The sequence below is a fragment of the Thalassophryne amazonica genome, chromosome 5 (genome assembly GCF_902500255.1).
Source record: "Thalassophryne amazonica chromosome 5, fThaAma1.1, whole genome shotgun sequence".
Taxonomy (NCBI): domain Eukaryota; kingdom Metazoa; phylum Chordata; class Actinopteri; order Batrachoidiformes; family Batrachoididae; genus Thalassophryne; species Thalassophryne amazonica.
In genome coordinates, this window is record NC_047107.1 from 88,595,949 (window position 1) to 88,623,446 (window position 27,498).

Here is a 27,498-nt window from a genome sequence, read left to right on the forward strand (position 1 = left end):
TGTATGTATTTATGTTCATTGTTAGTTGGTTTTATATTCTCTGTTGTGTTTTTATTCAGGTTCTTTTTGTCTCTTTCTCTAAAATCTAAAATTAGTGTTCAGAATAATAGTAGTGCTATGTGACTAAAAAGATTAATCCAGGTTTTGAGTATATTTCTTATTGTTACATGGGAAACAAGGTACCAGTAGATTCAGTAGATTCTCACAAATCCAACAAGACCAAGCATTCATGATATGCACACTCTGAAGGCTATGAAATTGGGCTGTTAGTAAAAAAAACGTAGAAAAGGGGGTGTTCACAATAATAGTAGCATCTGCTGTAGACGCTACAAACTCAAAACTATTATGTTCAAACTGCTTTTTTTAGCAATCCTGTGAATCACTAAACTAGTATTTAGTTGTATAACCACAGTTTTTCATGATTTCTTCACATCTGCGAGGCATTAATTTTGTTGGTTTGGAACCAAGATTTTGCTCATTTACTAGTGTGCTTGGGGTCATTGTCTTGTTGAAACACCCATTTCAAGAGCATGTCCTCTTCAGCATAAGGCAACATGACCTCTTCAAGTATTATGACATATTCAAACTGATCCATGATACCTGGTATGCGATATATAGGCCCAACACCATAGTAGGAGAAACATGCCCATATCATGATGCTTGCACCACCATGCTTCACTGTCTTCACTGTGAACTGTGGCTTGAATTCATCAGAGTTTGGGGGTCGTCTCAAACTGTCTGCGGCCCTTGGACCAAAAAAGAACAATTTTACTCTCATCAGTCCACAAAGTATTCCTCAATTTCTCTTTAGGCCACTTGATATGTTCTTTGGCAAATTGTAACCTCTTCTGCACATGTCTTTTATTTAACAGAGGGACTTTCCCCTCTCCAATCAACTTTTTAATCAAACTACGCTGTTCTTCTGGACAATGTCTTGAACGTTTCCTCAGGCTTTCAAAGAGAAAAGCATGTTCAACAGGTGCTGGCTTCATCCTTAAATAGGGCACACCTGATTCACACCTGTTTGTTCCACAAAACTGACAAACTCACTGACTAAATGCCACACTACTATTATTGCGAACACCCCCTTTTCTGCTTTTTTTTTTACTAATAGCCCAATTTCATAGCCTTCAGAGTGTGCATATCATGAATGCTTGGTCTTGTTGGATTTGTTTCCCATGTAACAATAAGAAATATACTCAAAACCTGGATTAATCTTTTTAGTCACATAGCGCTGCAATTATTCTGAACACTACTGTATGAATTACAGTCTCAAATGCTGATTTCTGCTAAACTTGAGCTTTAATCAACTCAAAAAGAACACAACTTAAAATCTAATCTACACACCACAGGCACCACAAATTAATGTGGGAATATGTTCAGAGAACTGTGTAGCAGTCAATGTTGGTGAATATGAAAGCCCCTTGGTGCATGTTTGTTATTCAATAAAATAATCGCACAGACAAAAATTAGCACAGATACTGAGTGATCATTCGTGCTTAGGAGGACTGGGCCTCCTGTAGTTGCAGGATTATAACCACACATCGAACCTCGACAAGCCCTGGCCTTAACCAATTCCAGTAAAGCCTCTTGAACCGGTCCGCTAATTAACAACCCAGCTGGGACATGAAGGAGATCAGGTGAAGCATAATTTGTATGAATTAAAGTGTATGTAAAGTGTATGAATTTCTCGAGTGTATAATATACAGTTATGACAAAAAATTAGGACAATCCGTCAGAAGGTGAGGTAGGATGGGCAAATCACGAACCTTTGTGTTCATCCGTTAATGTCTGCAAAATTGCTCCTTTGCTCACTCGGGTTCTGTGTAAATGCTCATCTTGAGTGCGGGTGATTGCGCCAGTGCGCATCACAACACAGCTCATCTGATCCATGATGACGAGATGTTAAATCTATCATAAATGTACTTTTACAGCTACTTATGAAGAACAAATGAACATGCAACTGTTTTACCAAGCCATTACAAGATAAACATTACAAATAATTACCTTTTAGGCTGTTCCAAATACTTTCTCCACCTCATGCAGCAGGAGAGACAGGAAAAAAAAGGGTCCCAGAGGAACAGTCCTCTGTGATTCCAGAAACGAATAGACGTGTTTTCCAACATCTATACTCTTACAGAAAATGATTAATCCACTACAAAGCAAGTATTTTATATACAGTGTCCGACGCACAAAGCAGGTGGGATTGTCACGACGAAGTGCATGAGAGGGCAGAGCCAAAATAGCCTGTCCAAAATAGCCTGACCTGTCCTTGTAGCCTCCAGGTGCTGGGATAATGGGTTTTTAATAGCCTCATCCTCACTATAAACATGCCTCTAAAATCCTTGTTTGTCCACGTAGTACCTTGTACACAAACTGCCCCACGCTGTTGTGGCTAAATTTTGAACCTCTTGAAATTAGTGCCACACTCAGAGATGAGCCTTGTCAGCTGAATATTCTGCCTCTAAGAGTCTCTCAGAGCTTCTATTCTCCCATAATTGTTGAATAACTGGATGCGTACAAAAAAAACAAAAAAACAACATGCTACGTGGCTCATTATTCTCCCTTCATTATTCACTGGGACCAGGGCAGAGGTGGGATGAAGTCACCATCAAGTCACTCTCAAGTCATGAATCAGCAAGTCCCAAGTCAAGTCTTAAGTCATAATGACCACCAATTGTTTGAAAGCTGACTTGAGACTTGACTTGGGACTTGCAGATTCATGACTTGAGAATGACTTTGTCCCACCTCTGGATCAGGGCTTTAGTCATCACTAACCTGCAGTAGTAACAAAAAGTTTGGCATCATTTCCAACTACTGTCCTATCCATTCTTTAATTCCAGTTTTACTTTGCTTTTGCGTTGTATATTTCATCCCGTATTTGCCCATGTAGATGGCATCATGCTAGCTTAAGTTGTTAGTTGATGTTGACCTGAACCAATGAGCATGCGGCATGCCCAGGGTGTCACCAGGTGGCAGACACCTTCACGTAAACTGAAGCACAGCCATTGATCATTTCCAGCATCCACTACCCATCAAGCAGGTGGCAGACACATCTATGGGATATTACACAGGGAAAAACAAAGCTGCTTTTTCAATTGCTCTGGCGCATCAAAACCCACCATGAAGTTGTCAGTTTAACCTCATTATTGATTAAAAAAAAAAAAGTTACAAGATGATAACCTTTGTTGCTTTTGAGTTATTGTCTACACATTCGTCTACATTTACGCTGTCCAACCCATACGCTGTTACCAGAACATGGAATTTCATCCTGAAAAACTATTTAAAGATGCATAATTTAAATAAACAGATCTATCTGAAAACCTTTAAAATAACATTAGACCTGCTTCACCACTGGCTGAGATTTATATATCCAGATTTGTTTCGTTTAGTATTTGAAAATTTCTATTTCGATTTTGTGTTGTGTGTTGGGGGGGGGGCGTGGCTGGATGTTTTGGTGTTCTTTTCTTTTCTTTGCTCTCCAGGTGGCATGAGGGCTGATTTGTCTGTGAAGAAGGTGCTGGCTGAAGAGTCTTCACCCTCATTAACATCATGGAAAGCACCTGTGAGTGGTGCTCACGTGCAACCTGGACGACTTGCAGCTGAAGCAGATAATTGGATGGCGTTTTGCATTTAAGTCATGTGTGATTCAAGCAGAACTGCCGGGAACTCGACCTTGTGACGTTTGTTTGTGAGACGCTGAGGACCGCGCCTGGGTTTTGACACATCGAGCCCGTGAAGCGGGGAGAGGTGAGGACACATGCTGTCAGCACACACGAAAGAGAATCAGTTTGTCATGTCCACCTGGGGGGTGTTTGGCGGTGGTGGGGAGTCCAGGAGCGCCGGCTTTAATCCTTGCGGGTGCTGGAGAGCGAGCCACGAATCACTCCACCAGAGGGACGTTGTTTTTATGTTTTTACACTTTTAAGCACAGGTGAATAATAAATAGTTTCTGTTTGGAACCGCTCTCTGGTTATTTTTAGCGCTGGGTCCTTTCTGACGCAGGTCCGCTCCTCAACCCGCGTCGACATTTTGTCCATTTTATGCATACTTCGAACATATACATATACATATATATACATATACATATATATACATATATATATATATATATATACACACATAATTCAGAGATACAGATTACTCTCAGCAGTGTGGTGGTAGTCCAGAATCACTTTTCAAATTATTCCAGAAGTTCCCACCCAATACAATTGATTTACTTTACATTTTTAAAATTGTATTTTTAAAATGGGAGCTGAACACACAGTGCACCTCGCTGTTGCACAGGTCTATTATTAACTTGCAGAACAGCACTATAGTGTGGGTGGACAGCAAGATTACCTGTGCACTTGCATAGCATTTGTGCACAGATGGATTTTAAACATAAAATAAAATTCTTTGTTCCCATACTATAGAGACAAAATGAGCCACCACCTGAAGAGTGCTAGATTTGAATGCCATGAAGTGTATGACTTCACTCTCATTTGCCATTTCACTGTCTTAATATTTTTTTTTCAATACACATTTTTCAGTATTTTTCCTCTAATTGTCAGTATTTTGTTTTGATCAGGGCCATAAACACTTCAGTTTCAGGGACAGATTCTTCTTTTGGGTTTGTATAGGTATCGTCTGAAAGACAAAAGGTATGTGGGTGCTCAGAAACCCTTGCAGTCACTGAAATACAAATGAACTGAGGAATTAAACCAAACTGAGATTTCAGCTGATTATGTGCATGAAGACACTTGTGCAGTGAAATCCTTTAGCTGTCAAAAATTACATGGAGGACAATGATCAATTCCAAAATTGAACTATAAACCACAGAAATCTGAAAGGCAATGCATGAGATTTTTTTCTTCATACTTGTCATGTTATTCAACTACTACATCAGGCTCAAATTAGGTGTCATGAGCATATGACAGATCAGGATTTGCCTCAAAATTTAAACTTTTTTCATTGACCCAAGGAACATGCAATGAGGAAAATATCTTCTGCTTGTAACAGCGTATAGCTCAGACAAAAATCCACAGAGCAGATAGAAAGATGACATAGACAAGCATGCAGCTAGATAAATAAATGAGCCCTTCCCCTCCAGATTGTTAACAAAAAAAAAAAAAAAAATAAAAATAAAAATAAAACAACAAATCATATCATCTTGTAACTCACCTAAGGGCACAAACTCTTTCAAGTCTGGGGAATTTTTATTACCAGTTTCATGGAAAAATCACCTTCGTTTCACTCATAATATCCCATGCATGTGTCTTCCCCCTGTTAGATGATTTGTGTATGCTGGATTGATGATGGATTAGGAGCAGGTGTCACTGAGGTCTGTCAGTGTGACACATCATTTATGCACAGAAATGTACTAAATTAGAGATATAACCTGCTATTTTGTGATTGTTTCACAGTGGCCATGTTCTTAAAAGCTCAAATAACACAGCCACATCTCCGCACAAGCCTGAGGAAAAGATTTTGAATTAATAAAGCCAAAACAGACACACTGTGAAGCTACATGTAGCTCGAAGTTAGCTTTTAAATAGAAAAAAGTATTACTCAACAAGTTAATTACAGAACTGTGATAAAAGTAAAATTAATTTCAGGTAACCGCAGTCAGAAAGGCACCACTATGATTCTTTGTGTGTTTTTATTTAGACAGGCATTCACTACACTTGCAGGGATCCACATGCAGCCAAAGATGTAGAATCAAAATTAGATATTTAATAAAAAGCAGATATCAGTTAGTTTGACCCATTTGAAAAATATATCACTTAAAATTATATTAGATTAAAAGCACAATTAATTGAAACTGTAAGTTAGCCCAGTGCGTACACACTGAGCTTTAGGGCCCCTTCACACAATACATGAAAGATGCATAAACCAGAAGAAGAATACGTTTTGCAAATCCTCATCAACATATATTCAATTGAACACACCACAAAGACCAAATATCCAAACTGATAGACTTTGTTGTTTTTGTGCAAATATTTGCTCATTTTGAAATGGATGCCTGCAACACGTTTCAAAAAAGCTGGGACAGTGGTATGTTTACCACGGTGTTACAGCACCTTTCCTTCTAACAACACTCAATAAGCGTTTGGGAACTGAGGACACTAACAGTGAGTTTCATGATTGGGTATAAAAGGAGCATCCCCAAAAGGCTCAGCCGTTCACAAGCAAAGATGGGGCGAGGATCACCACTTTGTGAATAACCGCATCAAAAACAATAGTCCAGCAGTTTAAGAACAATGTTTCGCAACATTCAATTGCAAGGAATTTAGGGATTCCATCATCTACAGTCCATCAGAAGATTCAGAGAATCTGGAGAACTTTGTACACGTAAGCGGCAAGGCCGAAAACCAACATTGAATGCCCGTGCCCATTGATCCCTCAGGCAGCACTGCATTAAAAACCTCAGGAACTCAGGAACACTTCAGAAAACCATTGTCAGTTAACACAGTTCGTCACTATACCTACAAGTGCAAGTTAAAACTCTACCATGCAAAGCGAAAGCCATACATCAACAACATCCGGAAACGCCACCGCCTTCTCTGGGCCCTAGCTCATTTGAAATGGACAGACACAAAGTGGAAAAGTGTGCTGTGGTCTGATGAGTCCACATTTCGAATTGTTTTTGGAAATCATGGACGTCATGTACTCCAGACAAAAGAGGACAAAGACCATCCAGATTGTTAACCAGCGCAAAGTTATAAAAGTCAGCATCTGTGATGGTATGGGGGTGTGTTAGTTGCCCATGGCACCATCAATACTGAAAGGTACATCCAGGTTTTGGAGCAACACATGCTGCCATCCAAGCAATGTCTTTTTCAGGGACGTCCCTGCTTATTTCAGCAAGACAATGCCAAGCCACATTCTGCACGTGTTACAACAGTGTTTGTAGTAAAAGAGTGCGGGTACTAGACTGGCCTGCCTGCAGTCCAGACCTGTCACCCACTGAAAATGTGTGGCACATTATGAAGTGTAAAATACGACAACGGAGACCCCAGTCTGTTGAACAACTGAAGTCGTACATCAAGCAAGAATGGGAAAGAATTCCACCTACAAAGCTTCAACAATTACGAAGTCTGTCCAAAAAGTAACGGACCTTTTTATTTTTTTCAAAAACTATATGGATTTGAATCACGTGTGATTGCATCAGCCAAGCTTGAACCTTCGTGCGCATGCGTGAGTTTTTTCACACCTGTCGGTTGTGTCATTCGCCTGTGGGCAGGCTTTGAGTGAGCACTGGTCCACCCCCCTCGTCAGATTTTTATTGTCAGGGAAATGGCAGAGCAACTGCTGCTTTGCTCCATGAAATTTTTTTCAGAAACTGTTAGAGACAGCCAGTTGGAAACCATTCGAAAGATTCAGATGGCTTTCGGTGAAGATTCTGTCGGCGTCACACGGATTAAGTTGTGTTAAAAACTTTTTAAAGACGGCCCACAGCGGCGGAGGGCGTGCGGCGCACCGAGCGGCCATCAACAGGCTGGAACGACCAGATCATTTCCAAACTGAACGCTGTGTTGATCCAGGACATCGTGTAACTACCACAGAAATGGCAAGAGAGCTGGACATAGCACTTTTTTGGCACATTCCACTGTTACAGGAGATTCTGTAATGAAAGACGTGCGGAGGATTTCATTACAAAATCTCCTGTAACAGTGGAATGTGCCACACTTGTGGGGCACTCAGACAATTTTTACAGACAGCTTGAATGTGGTCAACTGCCGTCTGCTATCATTCCAGGTGCATGAATAGCCCCGCCTTTTCTAAGTGCCCGGCAAGTCATGTTAGATGTCCGTGTGTGGCACCTGGAATTTGGCCGACACCTGCCGAGAGAGGGTTCGAATGGGCAAGCGCAGGGCGTTCCCTGCCTTTCGGCCGCTTGTGTGCGCAAATGGTTGTGACGACAACTGTACAAGTCGTTTGAGGCAGCTCAGATTTTTCACGAGTAGCATGCAATTCCTCCTTCGTGCACCAGTTGGCGTCAATTGTGTTATGTGTGAAGGGGCCTTTAACATGCACTGCGATCCTTGCAGGAGGCTTTACAATGTGCGAGTTAGTGAGCTGAAGCAGCCCGAGGTCAAAGAGCAGCCATTAACCTCTTTATGTCTCAAAAAACATTCTGAGTAACTCAGTGAGAGTCACTGAGAGATGACGCCTCAGGCCTTGTATAAAAATGTGAAATGAAGAATACGGTGGTCGCAAGCCAGCAGAGAGACACACGTGTATGTTCCACATCTTACACAATCCATCATCATCATGGATGAACTTCCAGATACTTACAGTATGTAGGTGATCACACCAACACTCCTGTGTAGCAGCAAAGAGAAGAAAACACAATCAGATTTATTTTTACATTAAACAATCTCATCTCAGTGGAGTGTCATGCCAACAATAAAAAATTTCACAGGAGATGTTCTCCAGAAACCCTGCAGCGTATTTACTCACCACATGTCTGCCTCCAAGCCCAAAGGCTCATAGTTGACAACCTCCGGAGCTGGAAGGTAAACACACAATACAAACAAGTATTACCGTTCAAAAATCCCAGGTTCTCTGATATTTTTCATTTTCTTCTTGCAGTGTCTTTCTAATCCTCTTCCAGTCCTCTGCAGTAGCTGTTTTTATTTTCAGCTCTGCTAGAAATCAATGAATATTTTGTAATTTTGGAGACAAGATTTTTTTGTCATTTAAGTTTGGGAATGCTGTGCTGGAGCACATAAGACTACATAACATGTTGACACATAAGACGAAGATGATGTATTTACACACACACACACACACACACACACACACACACACACACACACACACACACACACACACACACACACACACACACACACACACACACACACACACACACACACACACACACACACATATGAAATGTAAACTAGGCCAGATAAATGAAGATTAAAGGCCCCCTGGCAAGAGCATGACTTTGATTCAAGCACTTGCACGCCCGTCGTCGTAATGATCCCACCCACTGTGATCACAGCTGGGCACCGCTCTTTGTTCTACTGGCTGCCATGCGCTCTGTGCTGGACGCTGCGTATATAAAATAATTATTTCCTGTCGGATTAATCATTTCTTCTGCAAACTGGCCACTGAAAACGGCTGTAATCACTTCCTGAATCACAGAGGACTGGTCCAGCTTCAGCCATTCGCGCGTGCTCCTAACAAGCTGCAGAAAGCATTTGGAGCTGTCTAAAAAGGTCATTATTTGTCATGTTTACATTGTCATGGCTTGGTAAAACAGTTGTGTGTTCTTTCCTTCTTGTGTGCAGCTGTTAAAGTATGTTTATAACAGATTTAATTTCTTGTTATAATCGTTCAGACGAGCCGCGCTCTGATGCGATCCGCTGACATCACCAATCCCTCTGTTCACTTTTTTACTCCACTTGACAAGCTGCACATCGTGTTGGCAATTAGATCGTGCCATGCAGCACGACATTTATGCGTTAAAGATTTTTTGAACATTTTAAAATTCTCTGTGCACAATAGCATGCACCGGCGCCCCTCTCGCATCCTGTCTGCACCCGTTCAAGATGAGTTTACTCTCCATGCTAGTGCGTGTCAGGGGGCCTTATGGTTCGTGTCCATATAATGTTTTATTCTTGTCAGAAAAATGCTGAGTGTCCACAAACACTTCATTCCAGCACTTTCAGGATTTTGAGTAGGGGGAAAAAAATCTTCCAAGTAGGACTTGTTTCTTTAACAATAAATACTACAACTAGAGTATAATGTACGGTGATAAGTTCTTACTCTCCCCAAGAACCAGACACCTGTCCAATCTGCTACCAAAGATGCAAACAAAGATTTGTTTGTATGTGTGTGTGTCTTGTGATAGTTTCTAAGTGACAAATCAGCAAAAATAAACTGTTTTTGGTTGCCTGAAAAGGCGTTGCTGTAATGTCACAGTAGCTTTCTGAATAGTTGACAGATTTTTACCTCAAAAGTTCTCGGCGCAGCCACACAAAAAGTTATCTCCTCTGAAAAAAAGATGCTGGGTGTGGTGTTTTGTTTTTTTTGTTTTTTTTTTAACTGCAAAGTGCTGCATGGGTTAGGGTTAGGGTTAACCCTAACCCAGCTCACACTCTGTGAGTCAACGCTGTAATACATATTCCACTTTGGTCTCACATAAGAAAATTAAAGGCTCATTTATACTCCATTTACATACTTAAATATGTAATTGTCACAGCACACATACTTCCATAAGTCTTTACGGTGGCACATATATTAAGAAAAACAACCACTAGATGGCAGTGTAGACCCTCTAGAACATTTCTGACAATGTCAAATGTGATGGCCGAAGAAGTCGTAATAGTGTTTTTACTGCAAAAGAAACAAGCATGGATAGCGATGTAGACTAGGCATGTGGAGATTAATCGATACAAATCGGTATCTAGATACAAACGTGTGTGATGCGAGTGCATCAATTCATTCAGTGTGCATCGATTCATTTGATGGGTTGAATCGTGTTGGGGGGCTTGCTGTCTGACTGCATTGATTTTTTTTTTGATGCACACTGAATGCACCATTCTAGTTCTACCACAACAAACATGATGACATCAATAGTCTTTTTGCTTAACGGTTCCCTTATCGGTCCTTCAGTTCTGGACACTGGAGCGGCCGTTGTTTTTGAGGATGTTTATTGGGAAATGATCATTTCTATACGTTGATTGCAGACTGCAGTGGGTCTGCTTGAAGCTTGAAGCAACGAAGCAGTGCTAGGGATGGGTATTGATAAGATTCCGCTTATCGATCAGATTCCTTATCGATTCCCTTATTGATACCTCTTGTGAATTTTCTGTGTACTGAAAGCAGGCTTTACAGATTTTCTATGTCAACAACATTTTATTGAGTCTTAAAATAAATAAATATGAAATTGGTCACTAGATCCTTAAACTCTGGACATAATAAACTATACATGCTGGATCCTTGATCTCTAGACATAAATAGATATAAGCAAAATCTGTAGTTCTTGTTAAATGCATTTCCTTTCAGACATTATTGGCATGAATGTCGCACCATACATCTGAGCTGAGCTCTTGCAGCTGGCTGCGCTGCACTGCAGAGGTGTCATTTTATTTAAAGCAGCAATTTGTTTTGAAGTTATTAATTCCGACCGGACTCTGTCTTGACAGAGAGCGGTGCAGCGTTTGGAGCTGTGCCAACGGAACGGACGGCGATTCTCATTTCTTGACTGCAACAAGACAAGAGTCCCAGTTAGTGACTTTAAGCCACACAAAAGTAACTCACGATTGACATATTTTAATGGCTTTGAGAGGGGTTAAGAAGCGGACCTGCCGCTTCTGAAGAGCAGCGAATCAAAGAACCAACGAGCCAGCGGATCGAAGCACTGCTTCACTGATTCATGCTTCAAAGTGGAGTCACATTGCAGAAGCGGTTGATTACAGAGCTGCTGCAGGGTCTATAATCAACATAGAGAAATGATCGTGTTGTGTATCGAGAACCGGTTCTTGGTACCCTACGCAACGCTAAGCAACGCTTTGACCCGCTGTTTGCTGGTTCTTTGCTTCGCTTCCAGCGGCAGGTCCGCAATGTCTTCATTAAGCCCTCTCAAAGCCATTTAAAGATGTCAATCGTGAGTCAGCTTTGTGTGGATTAAAGTGACGAACTGGGACTCTTGTCTTGTTGTGGGCAAGAAATGACAATCGTCCTCCATTCCACACCCACGTTTTAAGCGATGGTTCTCTGGTGTGGGCACCAGCCAATGTGAGGAGCTCAGCCTGAAGTTGTCCACTGGGTAAAGGAAATAATAATAATAATAATAATAATATTATTAATAATAATAATGACCTGTCCCCGACCCGAAGGCGTAGGGACGCGACCCTCTCGTTCACCGGCGTGAACTCCAACACATGGCGACTGAGCTGGGGAGCAATAAGCAATGCGACCCCAGCTCTCCGCCTCTCCCCGTGGGCAACGCCAGAAAAATGAAGCATCCAGCCCCTCTCCAGGAGTTGGGTACCAGAGCCCAAGCTGTGCAGTTTGTCCTTCACGAACACCATGTTCGAGCACAAGGGCACGTGGCACCAGGACACCCTGAGCCGGAGGTCGATGATCGACTTTGTAGTCGTATCATCTGACCTTCGGACACTCGAGTGAAGAGAGGGGCAGAGCTGTCGACCGATCACCACCTGGTGGTGAGTTAGATCCGCTGGGAGGGGAGGAAGCCGGTCAGAACTGGCAGGCCCAAACGTATCGTGAGGGTCTGCTGGGAATGACTGGCGGAACCCTCTGTCAGCAAGGTCTTCAACTCTCACCTCCAGGAGAGCTTCTCCCAGATCCCGGGGGAGGTTGGAGACATGGAGTCCGAGTGGACCGTGTTCTCCACCTCCATTGTTGATGCGGCCGCTCGTAGCTGTGGTCACAAGGTCTCTGGTGCCTTTCACGGCGGCAATCCCCAAACCGGACACCGGAAGTAAGGGATGCCGTCAAGCTGAAGAAGGAGTCCTACTTATCTTTGTTAGTAGGTGGGACCCCAGAGGCAGCTGACAGGTACCGGCAGGCCAAGCGTGCCACAGCCCGTGCGGTCGCAGAGGCAAAAACTCGGGTCTGGGAGGAGTTCGGGGAGGCCTTGGAGGAGGACTATTGGTCGGCCTCGAAGAGATTCTGGCAAACCGTCTGACGCCTCAGGAGGCGGAAGCAGCTCTCCATCAGCACTGTTTACGGTGCGGGTGGGGAGCTGCTGACCCTGACTGGGGATGTTGTCGGGCGGTGGAAGGAGTACTTCGAGGATCTCCTCAATCCCATCGTCACGTCTTCCGAAGAGGAAGCAGAGACTGGGGACTCAGAGGCGGACTCATCCATTAAGCAGGTCGAAGTCACCGAGGTGGTTAGAAAGCTCCTCGGTGGCAAGGCTCCTGGGGTGGATGAAATCCGTCCTGAGTACCTTAAGTCTCTAGATGTTGTGGGACTGTCTTGGCTGACACGCCTCTGCAACATCGTGTGGTGATCGGGGACAGTGCCTCTGGATTGGCAGACCGGGGTGGTGGTCCCTCTGTTTAAGAATGGGGACCGGAGGGTGTGTTCCAACTATAGGGGGATCACACTCCTCAGCCTCCCCGGTAAGGTCTATTCCAGAGTACTGGAGAGGAGAATTCGACCAATGGTCGAACCTCGGATTCAGGAGGAGCAGTGTGGTTTTCGTCCTGGTCGCGGCACACTGGACCAGCTCTACACGCTCCATCGGGCGCTTGAGGGTTCATGGGAGTTCGCCCAACCAGTCCACATGTGTTTTGTGGATCTGGAGAAGGCTTTCGACTGTGTCCCTCGGGGCACCCTGTGGGGAGTGCTCCGGGAGTACGGGGTCCGGGGTCCTTTGCTAAGGGCTATCCGGTCCCTGTACAACCGCAGCAGGAGCTTGGTTCGCATTGCCGGTAGTAAGTCAAACCTGTTTCCAGTGCACGGTGGCCTCCGCCAGGGCTGCCCTTTGTCACCAGTTCTGTTCATTATTTTTATGGACAGAATTTCTAGGCGCAGCCAGGGTGTAGAGGGGGTCTGGTTTGGGAACCACAGAATCTCGTCTCTGCTGTTTGCGGACGATGTGGTTCTGTTGGCTTTGTCAAATCGGGACCTTCTGCATGCACTGGGGCGGTTTGCAGCCGAGTGTGAAGCGTCTGGGATGAAAATCAGCACCTCCAAATCCGAGGCCATGGTTCTCGACCGGAAAAAGGTGCTTTGCCCTCTTCAGGTCGGTGGAGTGTCCTTGCCTCAAGTGGAGGAGTTTAAGTATCTTGGGGTCTGGTTCATGAGTGAGGGATGGATGGAGCGTGAGATCGATAGACGGATCGGTGCAGCATCTGCAGTGATGCGGTCGCTGTATCGGACCGTCGTGGTGAAGAGAGAGCTGAGTAGGGGGCAAAGCTCTCGATTTACCGATCGATCTACGTTCCGATCCTCACCTATGGTCATGAGATTTGGCTCATGACCGAAAGAATGAGATCGCGAGTACAAGCAGCCGAGATGAGTTTCCTCCGCAGGGTGGCTGGGCACTCCCTTAGAGATAGGGTGAAGAGCTCGGTCACTCGGGAGGAGCTCGGAGTCGAGCCGCTGCTCCTCCACGTCGAAAGGAGTCAGTTGAGGTGGCTCGGGCATCTTTTCCGGATGCCCCCTGGACACCTCGCTGGAGAGGTGTTCCGGGCACGTCCCACTGGGAGGAGGCCCCGGGGAAGACTCAGGACACGCTGGAGGGACTCCATCTCTCAGCTGGCTTGGGAACGCCTTGGGGTTCCCCCGGAGGAGCTGGGGGATGTGTGTGTGGATCGGGAGGTCTGGGCGGCTTTGCTTGAGCTGCTGCCCCCGCGACACGACTCCAGATAAAGCGGAAGAAAATGGATGGATGATAATAATAATAATAATAATATCATCCTCTGTTTTGTGGGAGTAAGTGCACAGCTCCAGAGCCTCTCAAATTTCGGTCGGAAATAACTTCAGAGCGAACTGCCGTTTTAAAATCAAAATCTTTCCAAAGGTACAATACAAACTATTAACTACAAATGACCAACCCCCCCCCCAAAAAAGAGACGTCCTCCGTTTCTTATAATATCTGAAAGGAAATGCTTTTGACAAAAGCTACAGATTTAGTTTTATTCTATTTCTGTCCAGAGATCTACGACCCATCATGTAGAGATCTTATTTATATCCAGAGATCAAGGATTCAGTGACCATGTACAGATTTTTTTGATTTTTATGTCTGGAAGAATCCAGTGACCAATTTCATATTTTACTTTACTTTACACAGAAAATTCACAAGAGGTATCGATAAGGGAATCGATAAGGAATCAGATCAAGTAGAATTGATAATGGAATCAATAGATAAAATCTTATCAATACCCGTCATTAATCGTATTGCACCACATCGCATCATATTGCATTGTGAGGAACTGAATCACCATCAAATACATATTAAATCGCATCGAATCTGGAACGGGGGAATCGTATTGCATTGTATCGTCATGTATCGCTATATGCATCGTATCGCTGGTAGTGTATCAAGGTGCGAATCAAATCATTGTCAGTGATGAGATTCACATGTCTGGTGTAGACTGAGGTGGTATGTTTGGACATTAAATACTTCAAAACAAGATACATAAAAAAATTTCTTATCAAAATACTCCACCATTACATGTACAATGGTCTTCTTCATGTCTTTTTGCCTAGGGTTGTGTATCGTTTGAATTTCACTCATTTCAGAAAGACTTCATCAAATGGAAACAAATATGAACAAAATGACTGCAGAGTACGGACAAAAGCCTGTAAACCTTGACCATAAATGAGCTTTACCAAGTCGAAGCAGCACATAAATTTCAAATCTTTGAGACCAAGTGTGACTCAGGATACAAGTGTTTGGAAATACGAGAGCTTGGACACAACAAGCAGGAAAAGCCAAGCGCTGCACAAAGAAGAACAATACTGACCTACAAATTCTGGAGTGCCAAAAATGTTTTTGAAATCATTGCCAAAATCAATCTTGTGGGCCAGGCCAAAGTCAATGAGCTTGATACGCGGGTGAGGCACTGTGCGGTTCAGCAGCATGATGTTCTCCGGCTGCAGAGAGACAGAGAAGATTAAAAGAGTGAGACACAGAGAGAGGCTGCTGACAGAGACAAATGACAAATGGAGACAAGTAAAGCAGCAATTTTGACATTTCATGGCGGAATAGATGCATGGCAGACAGATCCTAATTGAACTCTCATGTGCATGCAGCTCCTGTGCATCCTGTCAATCAGGACAGTCAATAAACCCTCAAACAAGACTGCGCTGAACAATTCTTTCTATTTTAAATCATTAATGATATATGCTGTACAATCATTCCACCCTGGCAAAAAATAGGTCAAAGACACCCTTAAACGCTCAAAATTACCATGACACTCATGCCTATGATAAGTATATGTAAACTTTCAACCGCAACTGCATTTAGGCCTGCAGCAACTTGTTTTTGCCACACAGTTCAGGGCTTCACAGCTCTACTCTTGTGAGACACTCAGTGATCCAATCTGCACTCTGTGTGATGTACTTACAGTTTCTGAAAGACTGAGAAGATGTCACCTCTGTACAATGTGGCACACAGAAGCTTTTTTTCCATTTAATGCAAAAATATAAACACGTCATTACCATATTTTATGTACTATAAGTCATGTTTTTTCTTGTTTGGCTGGACTTATGACAAAATTCAAAGTAATTTATGTGAAAATATAAAGCGTTGACAAGCTGCTCCTATATACTGATCTGAATGAAGTACTGTCTGATCCATACTCCAGAGGAGACAGTTATGTGCACCATTAGCTTGGATGTCAACCGCCACAGCACAAGATGATGATCTGAATGAGGAGGACATGCTGAGTCTTATGCCCCGTTTACACTGGACTGAGACCCATATATAACCGACAAGACTGTGACATGTTGTCAGCTCTCACAAGTCTTGCCTGGTCTCCATTTTGATCTGTTATTTGCGTGTACATCAAGCGTGCATTGCGACTGAAATATATGTTAATATCCACGATCAGTGGTACAACCCCATGCAGAGTCAATTGAGTGTCTATTAAGACCCACAGGATCAGGTTGGGAGTGGGTTGGGACCTGTGAGAGTTAACAAGAGCCATTGTGATACCCATGTATCTCCGGTCGCACAACTACTGTGAGTATTTTAAACAGTTCAATACATTTGCACACCTGTTGAAGTCCGATGGAGAGTGATGGCGACCAGGACTCATCTTGTTCGGACTATGGAGACCCCACTGTAATCAGCCTACAACCCTGGTGAGAGCCAGTGAGAGTGACGGCGAGCAGATGCCAATTTCGTTCGCACATCGGTAGTGGACTCGGTGTAAACGGGGTGTTACAGAACAAAAACTGAAAGATCCACTCTTGAATAAAAACATGGAATGTAAGCTTCATGATACACAGCATTCTGCTTGTTTGGAGAATGGCTAGGATAACCTAAGGCTAATTATAATGTTTAAAAAAATGTATAATAAATTAAAAAGTTACTTGCATTTAGGGAGGTAAACGTTTTTGCTCCTTCATGACATGTTCTTCTGTTCAGTGGTGATAACAAGCAGTTCACTCTTGAGGTATTTGTGCCTCAAACAATAACATTAGCTAGCTCTCACTAATGCGGTGTTTGCATTATAAATAATGTCCTGAATAAATTCACTTGGCCTCTTGTTGCATTAAGCAGTAGCACTATGTTTCAAAAATAAATGGGACTTACAGACCGATGCGACTGCCACGATATGTTTTTTTTTTTCTTCGTGATGCATTTTTGAACAGAGGTGGCCAATACTCCAGTGCGACATCTATGGTACTTTGAGATCTCAGTTTTATTCATTTTTGGAGATATCACCTGAGATCCTATGAGGTACTTCTATCTTCACACTTCAATATCTTTTATTAAGACACCTAGGGAACTACATTAACTAGTTGTAAAGATGTAACATGACCAAACTGAAGTTTGAATGACTTAGAATTATTACAGCAAAACTAAGCCAAACACTTGACACTGTGTGGATTTCAGAAAACCCTAACTAAATTTAAACTTGTGCACCAAATTCTTGGGCTTTTCATTCTATTAAGATGTTTGTTGTAAATGGATTCTGCCTGAGAAAAAGAAGAGTTCAATGAAATCAGTGAAAACCTAGCATTGTAGGGACATTCATGTCCACGGTGTATGTAAACATCTGACAACCACTTTATAAAAGCATCACATGAATTTAAATTAGAACATGGATATGATGTGGATAACAATGGACTAGGCCAGAGGTAGAGGCGTCATCCAGAGCAGACATGCAGCAAGATCATTGTGATGCTTTGAAAAATGAGATAAGGTTATCAAGAGCAGACACAGTTACAGAATCTAACCTGCTGTATCACCTGCTCTGCTCCAGGAGTTTCTGTATCATTTGGTGTACACAGCAGTTCAAGTAACAAGGTTTATAGAACCAGATTTCACTACTTTAATTCAAAATGTTTAATCTCATTTCTCCTGAGATTCTTGTGGTCTACAGTAAATGAAATAGATGGAGAATAAATTCATCATAGATCACTCAAAAAAGAGAGCAGACATCAGAGTGTGACACAAAACCAAGAACTGGCAACGGCGAGGACACTCTGTAGTAGCCATGGAAATCCCATGCAAAACAGGAGCACCTCGCCAGGAAGTGGGAGATAGAAAGAAAAGGACACCAAAGAACCTTAACAATAACAGAAGCCAGACATTCAAAGGGACTTCAAATCTTCCAAGTCTGGCCTATTTAAAGACCTCTTTCAGCTCAAATATGAGTCGAGCTGAGGACTTAGTCAGGGAAGGAAGAAGAACAGATTGGCTGTGGGCAGCAACAGGAGGCATGCACGCACGCACGCACGCACGCACACACGCACACTCAACTTGACGGTTTCTACTCCGCTCTACAAACATTAACAGGTTCATGCTGGAACAAAAGATTAAACTGGACCAATTTAAAGTGACTGTACTCTGAACAACAGGTAGGTGTGCCTCCTATGTATTATTAATTAGTTTGTGTGGGATACTTCATTTTCCACAAAAGGAATCTTTTTTTTCCCCTGTTGTTCAGACAGCAAATGCATGCAAGATGACTGATGACCTTGTCTGCTATCACTTGTCTTTTTTTTTTTTGCCCAACATATCAAGTGTCTAGACATAAAACGAACATTGATTGCAACTATTGCTGTCTCTGTGGAATTAACAATTATTTTACTCGACAACCACGATTAAAAAAAAGCCTTTCAATCATTATTAAAGCAGTGGTTATTTCGCAGCCCTGCGACAGACTGGCGTCTTGTCCAGGGTGTACCCTGCCTGACGCCCTGTGACTGCGGTGATAGGCTCCTGCCCCCACCGCCCATGACCTTTTAATTGGAGTAAGCGGTTAAGGATGAGTGAGTGTGAGAGGTTATTTCGCAGACAGATGGGGCTGATTCAGCAACATTATTCAGGTAGCGGATGCTGTTATTGGCTGATGACCTTTAGTGTTCCGCGATGATGCGAGAGAATCACAACACCAGGCTTGTCTTATAACTGCGCCTCTTTTTGTAGTACCACCATCCAGAGTTTTTGAATCCTCCGCAAAAATCTAACAAATGCAAGCTACGAACAAGGACACAACAATACTATTTAATGTAAAGTGAAAACAAATCTGCACAACTTGATTGATAAACTAAGTAACACAAAACAATATAAGTTCCATAAATACTCATCATACACATAATTATTCTTCCAGTCAGGTGGATTTATACAAGTCAGAGGAACAAGTCACAAGAGCATTTCCAGTTCACTGAATGTTCTTTAGTATTCAGTTAAAGCAATCATTAGGAAATGAAAATGTATGGCACACTACTCATAAAGTAGACCAGTGATGGGAGCAGTCAAGACAAACCTGACAATTTAGGAGTTACAAGCTTCAGAGACAGTGACTAAAGAGACTTTGTACACAACTTCTACATGGTGTTTACACAGACACAGCTTCAGGAGTTTGCCTGAAGGCTCAAAAGAGAACTAAAGGGCCTTTCAGATTGCACGCTTCATCAGCGTCAAATAACGCCTCCCTTTGTGCCTGACACGTAGGACGCATCATGTTGGACGCGGCAAGGGGGCGGAGATTTCTACATCACACTCTGGCTTTTTCAAAGCCCGAAAAAACAGAGCAATCACCATCTTGGTTTCACGTCTGCCAGAATCACAAAAAGATGAAAAAAAAAAAAAAAAAACAGCAGTAGACTGAGTCACCCATCACCCTGCTGGGAGAAGCATTTTTTTCAGCGACTTTTCGGAGTGACGCCGAGCCAAGGGTGGGCTGATCAGATGGTGGGATCGATTGGACTGTGACAGCGGGCAGAGCCACACAGCACAACCATGGTTCAGGCCACATTCCTGGGTAGAGTGAGACACCGCAGCCAGGGTGATGGAGCAGACCCACTCAATCCAAAATTCCTCACTTTTGGATATACGAACACCCAGTTTGAGCCACAGAGCTTAGTTCTGCAAATTTGTCTCAGGTGAGAATAATCTAAAAATAAAATGTGACATTACTACACTGCTGAAGGTTTAATGCTTGGCTAACGTTAGCTTAGTGTTTTAGTTACAATCACAGTCGAGCTGAGAGAACATTTTAATTTGTGTTTTAAAATGGTTCAATTTATTTGTATTTTTACCAAATAAAGCTACAGTTTTTTAATTGTTGCTTCTGTGACTATAAAAATCCTCAACTTTAAATAACTTAAGATTTTTTTTTTAGGTTCTTTTTTTTTTTTTTTTTTTTTTACTGTTTTGTGTTTCTTTATATTTTAAGTCCACATCAGGAACATTTCAAAATTTGTTGTGCAGACAACCTAAAAACAGACACACTTCAAAAACGTCCAGTGTTGAAGCTGAACACCAAACTTCTCTTCAAAATGGGAGAAAAGTTTATTTAAAAACTCCACCAGAGGTCGAAGCTGCAGAGGAGATTTTCATCTGGTTAAATGTTCTGATAGTCTATTTTATTAATTTAAAAAGCTGTTTAATTTTATATTTTAACATTAAATGAATGTATCATTAAACATGGCCATGAAGTCAAAGTTCAGTCAAAAAGACATCTGCACAGGTAGAAGGAGGCCCGTCCCTATTGTGCACAATTTTAAAACATTCACAATCACTTGTCAAAGTCATATTTTAGAAATTGCTGTTATGATCACAACATTGAAGGCAGTCACATATTCTGAGAATTTAATTAAAAGTTTAAATGACTCAATTAAAAAATGATTTTATCATGAAGTTTATGTCACATTGAGAAATCCTAATTAATAAACACACTGCAGTCATTGTTAACCCCCTACCACCCGCCTCATTTTGGCTTGTCAGTATCTCACAAATAAAAAGTGAAACTTCCCATTGATGGGATATACAGGCTTAGAAGGGGTTAAATTATCTCCTGTTGCATTTATAATAAACATTTGTATTTATTTGTGGTGTCTCCTTTCCTGGTTGAAATGCAGATATAAATAATCTACCAGACTTAAAAATATATACATTAATTTCCATGCTATTTTATTTGTCTAAAAATAAATGTCCAAGGTTTCTTGTAATGTTAATCAACAAATCATCTCATCTGAAACAACAGGTAAGTTATGGTTTTAATTTACAGAAGAAGAAAGATTTCTAAAGAATTGTTATGTGTCGACGCGGGTTGAGGAGCGGACCTGCGTCAGACGGAACCCAGCGCTAAAAATAACCAGAAAGCGGTTCCAATAACAAAAACAATTTATTTATTTCACCCGCTGGTGCACAACAAAGTGTAAAAACCAAAATAGCGTCCTTTTGGTGGAGTGAAGGCTGGCACGCTCTCCAGCGCCCAAAAGGATCGAAGCCCGGCGCTCCTGGACCCACTACCACCGCCAAACACCCCCCAGGTGGACACGACAAACCGACTCTCTGTGAAGCATAGAAGAGGTGAGGTAAGTCAGCAGTTACAACTAATATCCTTCAAAAGACACACACTATCAGCAACACATTCAGGTCTGTATTTTAAGCTTTATGCAAATGAGCAGCTTCTCACAACAGGTGGAGGATCACTTGTCCGCACGCCACAGCAGTGAGAAGCAAGCTACACAATTCTCATCACAATTCAAGTATACTGCGTAACAAAATACCAAGTTACTATCAACAATTAGTCAAACACTTAATCACCTCTGATGTGTGCTGACAGCATGTGTCCCTCACCCTTCCTGCTTCACGGGCTTGATGTGTCAAACCCAGGCACGGTCCTCAGCGTCTCACAAACGAACATCACAAGGTCGAGTTCCCGGCAGTTCTGCTTGAATCACACATGACTTAAATGCAGAACGCCATCCAATTATCTGCTTCAGCTGAAAGTCTTTAAGGCTGCACGTGAGCACCATTCACAGGTGCTGCACATGATGTTGATGAGGGTGAAGGACTCTTCAGCCAGCACCTTCTCCACAGACAAATCAGTTTTCATGTCACCTGGAGAGCAAAGAAAAGAAAAGAACACCAAAATGTCCAGCCACACCCCCCAACACACAACAAGAATATTTAATTTTTATTTATTTATTTATTTATTTATTATTTTAATTACAAGGGTTCTAATGTAAGAAACTTTTTTTTATAGTAATCAGAAATTAATTTTGAGGTTAAAAACACATGCAAGGATTTTCTTTAGAAAACTGATGTGTAATATGCACCTGTTGTGGACATGAACGAGTGAAGCTCGTCAGCATCTCACCATGTCATTTATGTCCTCCAGATTTTATTTTGAGTAAATGCTTCAGGGGAGCATTAGCATGGCAAAAGCCTTTCCACCCCCAGACCCCCCCCCCCCCCCCCCCCCGATTCCTGGCAATGCTATCCATCTGGGTACTTGGACAAGAAACTTCCATACATAGGGTGACAGACTTCTCGAGAATCTCGAGATAACCACTGGCACCTACAGTATGTAGGATGCACTTCTTCTGTCATACAGCTGCAACAGATAAAGTAAAATGCCCCACAGTCTTTCTAACCACAGGCACTGAAGCTTATAGCTTCTTCAGAGCTGTCATGTATACCTTGTCTACTTTATGCATAGTAACTGAGTTTTTGAGGACACACTGCCCTAATCAGGGTCATCGTACCATTCCGCATTTCCCATTTCATATTTACTCACTGACCTCTAAGGGATATTCAGTGCCTTTGAATTTTATTGGGTGTTATAGCAGAATCATTGTTAATTGCAGTGCAGAAGATAATAGAAGATGTAGTAATGCTGTCAAGGTAAATACGCAGATACTGATTTGCTTAATAATAAAAAAAGCAACAATATTTAGCGTTATTATGTTTTTTAAAGAAAGTTCTTGCTGCAGCCACACTCTGACATACGAGGTCTATTAGATAAGAAACCGACACTTTTATTTATTTTTTTTTAACTATATGGATTTGAATGACGTGCGATTACACCAATCATGCTTGAACCCTCGTGCGCATGCGTGAGTTTTTTCACGCGTGTCAGTGACGTCATTTCACTGTGGGCAGGCCTTGAGTGAGATGTGGTTCAGCCCTCTCGGCTGAATTCCTTTGTTTCACACGCTGCTCGAGACGGCGCGCGTTGCTTTATCAAAATTTTTTCTGGACCTGTGAGGAATATCCGAGTGGACACTATTCGAGAAATTTAGCTGGTTTTCGGTGAAAAGTTTAACGGCTGATGAGAGATTATGGGGTGTTTCTGTCGGTGTAAGGACTTCCCACGGAGCGGGACGTCGCGCAGCACTTCCAGGCGCAGTCGTCGGCCTGTTTCGACCTGAAAACATCCTAATTTAAGGCTTAATTCACCCAGGACGCCGTGAGAGAACAGAGAAGATTCAGAAGAGGCCGGCATGAGGACTTTATGCGGACATTCCACTGTTTAAGGACATTTTGTAATGAAAGATGTGCACGCATCTGTGTGCGCCGCGACAGGAAAAACACCTCCGTGTTGAAAACCATTTGTAAAATTTGTTAAATTGTAAAAGGTGGCTTTTGATGGCTTTCAACAGGTGAGTAACTGAGAAATTGTTTAACAGCTTGGGCATGTTCCATCTTGCCCGTTAAGGTTTCCAACGGAGGTGTTTTTCCTGTCGCGACCCCCCGCGGTCGGGTCCGGCCCGACATGCGACTCTGCCCGCACGTTCTTTCATTACAAAATGTCCGTTAACAATGGAATGTCCGAATAAACTCCTCATGCCGACTTCTTCTGAAAGTTCTCTGTTCTCTGACGACTTACTGGGTCAACAGGGTCAAATGTGGAAGTTCTCAACTTGAAACGGCGAGATGCTGCCGCCTCGAAGCGCAGCTCGCCGTCAGGCGCCGTGGGCCGTCCTTACGGCGACACTACCAGACCAAAATCTCTCATCAGCCGTTAAAATTTTTACCGAAAACCAGCTGAATTTATCGAATGGTGTCCACTCAGTTGTGCCTTACAGTTTTTGAAAAGAATAATAAGGTCGGATACTTTTCTAACAGACCTCGTACTTTGTTATACTTGAATAAATACAGATAACCTGCACTACAATGGTATTTTTCTCTGCAATTTTTCTCTGAAATTTTAATCCTGCTTTTCTGAGAGAAAAAAAAAAAAATCTAAACTGTTGTCATTACTACCAAGATGCTTTCTGTCAATTTTTGGAACAAACTGATCTCCATTTTGTTGCTACAGTAAGCGGAAAAGGCTGGAAATTTTTAATTTTGGTGGCATGTTCCATTTGGATGTGAGGTTTGCGGCTTTCACATAAGGCGGTAGTGGAGTTTCCCCATCAGCTTCTAATCAAAAAGAACATTCAATTTTCTGTCTGCTGCAGATCTTCAAAATAGTGAGTGAAAAACAGCAGCTAATATCCAAAGCAGAAGTTGGAGTGGTCCAGTAAAAGCACAGGCACTGAGAAGGAGTCAGCTGAGATTGTCATTCTGTGCCGGCTCAGAGGCTGATTGACTTTAAGTCAGGCGTATGATTACTGGAGATGGTTCTTTAGGCAGGGAGTTCAGACTGAACAGTGCATTCTGAAGACGCCATATGTGCAGCAATAAGAGGACAACTGAGCAATGATTTTGACAGAGATTTAAGTAAAGGACAAGAATCAGAAATCAGAGTGATGCTCTTCATGAATGAATGTGTGGTGTGTCTGTGCTGTTTTGTTCTACATTATGACCTTAGCTGCTCCTGAGGTAATTCAAAATCAGTCATGGTAATTAGTCTCAGATATGCTGGCTTAAAAGAAAACATGGATATAAAATAAACAAAAACCCTCAATACCAAAGCCGAATTAAGCCAAAAAAAAAAAAAAAATCTCATTGGTTTCCAAATAAAGGATTACAATTTTAAATTGCGACATTTGGGAAACAAAATGAAAAATAAAGGCCATTGCGACACCTCATATGCCAGTGTTTTGTACATGCAATCGAAGAAATGCCATAAAGCTTCAATTGTGACTGAAAGTACCATAAAAACATATAAGTAAAAGAAACACTACCACCAACAATAACAAAAATACATAAAATTGAAAGAAAAACTCAGCAATGGACACAAATGAACATAGGGCGCCAGATCTCGATAGAAAGAACTCATGAAAAAAAAATCTGAATATATTTCACACAAAAGCTTTAGTGGATATGAGCAACACAAAAGGTAAGACATCTCACACAGGTCTGCTGTGTCAGCTGTGGCATTAGTGACAGTGCCAAAATTTTTGCTTGGTTTACCAAAGTGAGTCAGTGGGGAGACTAATGTTACATCATAGCGTTATTAAAGCTAATTTTGTATACGCTGGAAGTCGAAAATTCCAAGTACACAGTTTCCATCATATGCGGCATGAACGCTGAAGCCGATGTACGAGAAAAGAGATGAAAGCTGGGCTCAAGACTTCCATGTGCCTCCTGGCATACTGGAGCTGAATGTTCACATCTTTGTAAGAAGATATCTCTATTCGACTCCACCATGAAGCTGTGCAACTAGTGATGCAACACACAAAAGACACCCTGTGCAGTTTCTCCAATCACACCCACAGATGCTTATACTTCCTGAGTTGTTTCGGTGTCTTCCTTCACTTTTCTCCTTCTTGCACATTCATACTGTTTGTATTTCTTAATTACTAAGGCAAATGAAGTCCAACACTTGGAAATGTAACTGGAAATGTTCGTGTATCCATCCCATGACTTGTCAAAAGAAAGAAATACCTGCATAAGTAATGTGTATTTAAAACTAATCCTCATATTTAGTTTCTTCCATTACGTATGGGTTCTGAAACTGGAGGCACAATGCATAAAAATGGCTGCAATTCCGAAATTTTGTGAAACTTGAATTCAAGCTAAATGTCTTCACTATGAACATCTTGATAGTTTCATTAAAACTCCACTGTTGTGGTGTAGAACAGATGTTTGTGCAAATGCATCTCACAAATTGGACCAATTTAAAGTGACTGTACGCTGAACAACAGGTAGGTGTGCCTCACTGACAGAAAGAAAGAGACATTTGATGGTGATGACACCCAGAGTGTTTTACTGTGTCGGTACCTTAAGGTCAAAGTGAGCAATTTGTTTGGAGTGAAGGTAGAAGACTCCTTCCAGAATCTGTTTCAGGAACTGAGTGGCCTCCTCTTCGCTCAGCGACTCCTTCTCTGCCAAGAAATCAAAGAGCTCACCACCAGCCACACTGAGAGCGAGAGAGAGAGAGAAAATTGAAATGAGAGATCTCACCAATCAGAGCCAGCTGCAAATCCCTGCTTAACAGAGCTGAGCTGAGGTAATCTACAGTGCATCAAGAAAGTATTCACGGCGCTTCACTTTTTCCACATTTTATGTTACAGCCTTATTCCAAAATGAAGAATATTTTCTTCCCCCAAATTCTACACACAATACCCCATAATGACATGTGAAAAAAGGTTTATTTTTGGAGAATTTTGCAAATGTACGAGGTCTGTCAATAAAGTAACGGTCCTTTTTATTTTCTTCAAAAACTATATGGATTTCATTCATATGTTTTTACGTCAGACATGCTTGAACCCTCGTGCGCATGCGTGAGTTTTTCCACGCCTGTCGGTGACGTCATTTGCCTGTGAGCACGCCTTGGGAAGGAGTGGTCCCGCCCCCTCGTCGGATTTTCATTGTCTGGAAATGGCGGAATGAAAAGGACTTTTTTTTCCATCAGAATTTTTTCAGAAGCTGTTAGAGACTGGCACCTGGAAACCATTCGAAAAATTTACGGGCTTCACAGAGAATAAGGTCTGTACTACAGCTTTAAGGACCCCTTTAAGGACGCTCAGTGCGCCACGCTCCGAGCTGCGACGACGCGGCACAAGCCACCGGACCATTTCTAATCGGATGGCTCTGTGGATACGAGACCGTCGTGTGCTCTTTCTCTGGTTATCACAAGAGCTGGACATCAGCCATTTTCCGGCAGGTTTCACTTTTAACAAGCGATTTTGTCATGGAAAGCCGCGTGGAGGCTTTGCGCGTAAAGACCGATTCGCTTTGGAAGCGAGACAAAGGAACACCTCTGTTTCAGCGTGTCAGAGGACAAGTTTGGACATGTCCAGCGCTCCACAATTTCACTGATACTTACTGGACTGGTAAGCATTGAAAGCTGAGATAGACATGTCCAAACTTGTCCTCTGACATGCCGAAACGGAGGTGTTCCTTTGTCTCGCTTCCAAAGCGAATCGGTCTTTACGCGCAAAGCCTCCGCGCGGCTTTCCATGACAAAATCTCTTGTTAAAAGTGAAATCTGCCGGAAAATGACTGATGTCCAGCTCTTGTGATAACCAGAGAAAGAGCACACGACGGTCTCGTATCCACAGAGCCATCCGTTTAGAAGTGGTGCGGTGGCTTGTGCCGCGTCGTCGCAGCTCGGAGCACGGCGTGCCAAGCGTCCTTAAAGGGGTCCTTAAAGCTGTAGTAACAGACCTTATTCTCTGTGAAGCCCATAAAATTTTCACCGAAAGCCAGATAAATTT

General features: G+C 42.5%; 1 protein-coding gene across 2 annotated transcripts in view; it reads right to left on the reverse strand.

Annotated features, from left to right (window-relative positions):
* The window catches only part of dapk1 (death-associated protein kinase 1), a 215,423-nt gene that overhangs the window by 75,683 nt on the left and 112,242 nt on the right, over positions 1-27,498 (reverse strand). For both annotated transcript variants that reach the window (XM_034170809.1, XM_034170810.1), the window contains exons 4-7: positions 26,060-26,198; positions 15,444-15,573; positions 8,446-8,494; positions 8,281-8,307 (exon numbers count right to left, since the gene is read on the reverse strand). In XM_034170809.1, the coding sequence (XP_034026700.1) occupies positions 8,281-8,307; positions 8,446-8,494; positions 15,444-15,573; positions 26,060-26,198 (345 nt within the window). The remainder of the gene's footprint in view (positions 1-8,280; positions 8,308-8,445; positions 8,495-15,443; positions 15,574-26,059; positions 26,199-27,498) is intronic.